Genomic DNA, 3,532 nt, shown 5'->3' on the forward strand with positions numbered 1-3,532 from the left:
TGGTGGCCGTGGTCAAAGGACCTTGGGAGGGTTGGTGACCATGGCCAAAGGACCCAGCTGCCACCAGCCCTGCAGAGGATGCTCGGGTTGTGATAGGGCTGGGGTGTCCCCGCTGGTCCCTGATGCCATCGTCCCCCTGCCCAGAGCCTGGACGACGTGATCAAGGACCTGATGGCCGCCATCCACCGGGAGCTGGCGGAGAAGCAGTCCCTGTCCTTCAGCATGGCCTTCCCCCCCAACAAAGTGGAGCTCAGCGCCGCCAAGGCCGACGGCACCGAGTCCTTCATCTTCGAGTTCCCCAACCCCGACGCGCGGCTCGGCTTCGAGCAAGCCTTCGAGGACGCCAAGAAGAAGCTGGGTAACGCCGGGACGCGGGGCGGGACACCGAGATGGGCTCAGCACCATGCCCGGCGTTGGCAGAACCACCTCCTTCTCACCCTATTTTCCCAGCTTCCAGCAAAAACTGCCTGGACCCGGAGTTCCTTAAGGCCATCCCCATCATGAAGACGAGGAGCGGGATGCAGGTTGGTCCTCCTGCCGCTCCCGGACTCCCGGGAGGGTTCATTTAAGCATCCCTCCTGACCATCGGGATGCCAGCACGCCGCCGCCTTGCAGCTGCCTTCCCAAGTGACCTCTCCTTGTCTTTTGCCCCCTTCCAGTTTTCTTGTGCTTCTCCCAGCCACAGCAGCCCAGAGAACGCCCACGAGGTCTGGGTGTGCAACAGCGACGGCTACGTGGGGCAGGTCTGCCTGCTCAGCATCCGCAAGGAGCCCACCGTCGAGGCGTGCATCGCCGTCTGCTCGGCCAGGATCCTCTGCATCGCCTCCGTGCCCGGCCTCAAGCGGGCGTACAGGTACGGCACCGGCACCGCGCGGCCGGCACCGGCGTCGCCGCGTCCCGGTGCTGGAGCTGCGGCTGTCCCCGCGGCAGGGAGCGCGCCGAGCCCATGGCCAGCCCGTCCTCGGAGCCGGCGCCGGCGCAGCTGGAGGACGCGGGGCCGCAGCAGTGCCTGCACATCTCCATCTCGGGCTCGTCGCTGGAGCTCTCCGAGCCCGTCGACAGCGCCCACAGGGAGCTGGTGCCCTTCGACAGCGACGACACGGACGACGAGTCCTCGCCCAGCCCCTCGGGCACGCTGCAGAGCCAGGCCAGCCACTCCACCATCTCGTCCAGCTTCGGCAGTGAGTTGCCCCCCGTGGGCCCTTAATTAGGGAAAAGACGTTGTTTTGCCCCAAAACGATGGGAAGCATTGATTGTCCCAGCAGTCGGTCCCCACTCTGCCTTGCGCTCGTTGGATATCGAAAAAAAAAGGATTCCCCTTGCCTTTTCAAGCTGAAGAAGCCCTGGGAAAAGGGATAGGGATGTCTGAATTCAGGCCCCGTGATGCCAGGGCTGGGGCAGCAGCTTGTCCCCCATTTGGGGTAAATTCTGTCATGTTTTGGGGTCAGCATCCATCCGTCCTTCCCGAGTCCCCACACCGCCACAACAGCCGTGCCGTGCTCTCCTCCCCATCCCCTTGGCCATCGCTGGGTGTTCACCACCCAACCACCCTCCTCACCCCTTCCAGACGAAGAAATCCCCAGCTGCAAGGAGGCGGCAGCGGAGACGACGAGCTCGGAGGAGGAGCAGGAGCCCGGCTTCCTCCCCCTCGCCACCACCTTTGGGCAGAGCCGGCACGGCGAGAGCCCCACAGACGGCCGAGCCCTGCGGCGCTCCAGCCGCGGCTCCTTTACCCGCGGCAGCCTCGAGGACCTGCTGAGCCTCGACCCCGAAGCCTACCAGAGCTCCATGTGGCTGGGCACCGAGGACGGCTGGTGCGTGCCCAGCGAGGAGGGACCTTGACTGAGGCTCCCCCGGCTTCGTGGGGGGCTCAACGCCATCCTTTTTGCCTCCCGTCTCCGCAGCATCCACGTGTACCAGTCCTCGGACAACATCCGCAACAGGAAGAACAGCATGAAGATGCAGCACGCCGCCTCCGTCATGTGCATCTTGTAAGCGGGCAGGAGGCTTTCTGGCCCCAAGGGATGGGTTTGGGGTGGCCTGGCAGGATTTCTCAAAGCTCGGCTCTTCCTGCAGATACCTCGATAACCAAGTTTTCGTGTCCTTGGCCAACGGGGAGCTCATCGCGTACCAGCGGGAGGCAGGTGAGGCCGGGTCGGGGCCATCAAATGGAGCCCTAGCAGGGGATGCTCTGGGTGCCTGCAGCTCCTCTGCATCCCCAGGGAGGGAAGCAGGTCCCCAGGGAGGGCCATCCCTCGAGGGATGCTGAATGGACAACCCCAAATTCAGAGCACGTAGGCCCTGCCAACTGCGTGTCCCCAAGGACACCACCTGCTCTATAAAGGGGGATCCATCAGCATCCCACAATGATGTTTGAGCCACCTCTTCCCCCCTAGCCATCTCTAGCCCTTGGGGTTTGGTGCTTTAAAGACCCCCCCCCATCTCCCACTGTCCTTACAGGTCGCTTCTGGGACCCCCAAAACTCCAAATCCCTGTCCCTGGGCTCCCCGGGGAGCCCCATCACGAAGATGGTGGCGGTGGCGGGGAAGCTGTGGTGCGGCTGCCAGAACCGGGTCATCGTCCTCAACACGGCCACGCTGGTGCAGGAGGTACGGCGAGCACGGCACCCAGTGCTGGGGGGACCGGGGACGGTCCCCAGAGGCTCCGGGTGGCATCGGTGTGGCTTTGTCGCCCGCAGCACACGCTCCACGTGGGGCAGGACAGCGGCCGCAGCGTGACCTGCATGGTGAGCGCGGGGCCCGGCGTCTGGGTCGCGCTGCAGGGCAGCGCCCAGGTGCGCCTCTACCACGCCACCAGCTACGAGCAGCTGGCCGAGGCGGACGTCACCCCCCCCGTGCACAAGATGCTCGCTGGTAAGCCCCCAAAATCCCCGTTTCTGGCTGTTTTTCCCATTTTCTGTTCCATGCGCATCGCCTCCCTTAAAAACGTGCTTCCCCCCTCGGAGCATCCGCTACTGCAAAATGCATCAATATCCTCAGCCAGCTTCAGGGACCGAAGCCCATCGAGCTCAGCCTCTGCGTTTTGCAACCCCTGGGCAGCTGCAAAATCCTACTAAGAAATAAGGCAGCGGATGCGAAAGCATCCTAAGCACAGATAGGGCAACCCCAAGGCAGCTGCAAAAGCCCCCGCAGAAATGAGGATGCGGCTCCAAAATCCCATGGAGAAACAGAGCAATGGTTGCAAAACTCCAAGCAGGAATAAGGCAATCCCTGGGTAGCTGCAAAACCCCATGCAGAAATAGAGCAGTTCCACGGAAAAAACAGGGTAGCGGATAAAAAAAGCCCATGTGGCAATAGCACAATGCCTGGGTGGAGGCGTGATCCCATGCAGAAATAAGGCAGCTGTCCCAGAACTCCATGCAGAAATCAGGATGAAGTTGCAAAATCTCATGGAGAAATAGTGAAGTAGTTGCAAAACCCCATGCAGGAATAGGGCAATCCCTGTGTGGCTGCAAAATCCCATGCAGAAACCAGGCAGCAGCTGCAAAATCCCATGGAGAAACAGCAGTTGC

General features: G+C 62.3%; 1 protein-coding gene across 1 annotated transcript in view; it reads left to right on the forward strand.

Moving 5' to 3' along the window:
- The window catches only part of ARHGEF17 (Rho guanine nucleotide exchange factor 17), a 29,968-nt gene extending 26,789 nt beyond the window's left edge, over nt 1–3,179 (forward strand). Inside the window, exons 11-19 of the mRNA XM_035343728.1 lie at nt 145–358; nt 451–524; nt 660–853; nt 931–1,181; nt 1,568–1,814; nt 1,905–1,991; nt 2,077–2,144; nt 2,461–2,609; nt 2,699–3,179. Of these exons, the coding sequence (XP_035199619.1) occupies nt 145–358; nt 451–524; nt 660–853; nt 931–1,181; nt 1,568–1,814; nt 1,905–1,991; nt 2,077–2,144; nt 2,461–2,609; nt 2,699–3,076 (1,662 nt within the window). The 3' untranslated portion in view covers nt 3,077–3,179. The remainder of the gene's footprint in view (nt 1–144; nt 359–450; nt 525–659; nt 854–930; nt 1,182–1,567; nt 1,815–1,904; nt 1,992–2,076; nt 2,145–2,460; nt 2,610–2,698) is intronic.
- The last annotated feature ends 353 nt before the right edge of the window (nt 3,180–3,532 follow it).

Source organism: Oxyura jamaicensis, chromosome 1 (assembly GCF_011077185.1).
Source record: "Oxyura jamaicensis isolate SHBP4307 breed ruddy duck chromosome 1, BPBGC_Ojam_1.0, whole genome shotgun sequence".
NCBI classification, from domain to species: domain Eukaryota; kingdom Metazoa; phylum Chordata; class Aves; order Anseriformes; family Anatidae; genus Oxyura; species Oxyura jamaicensis.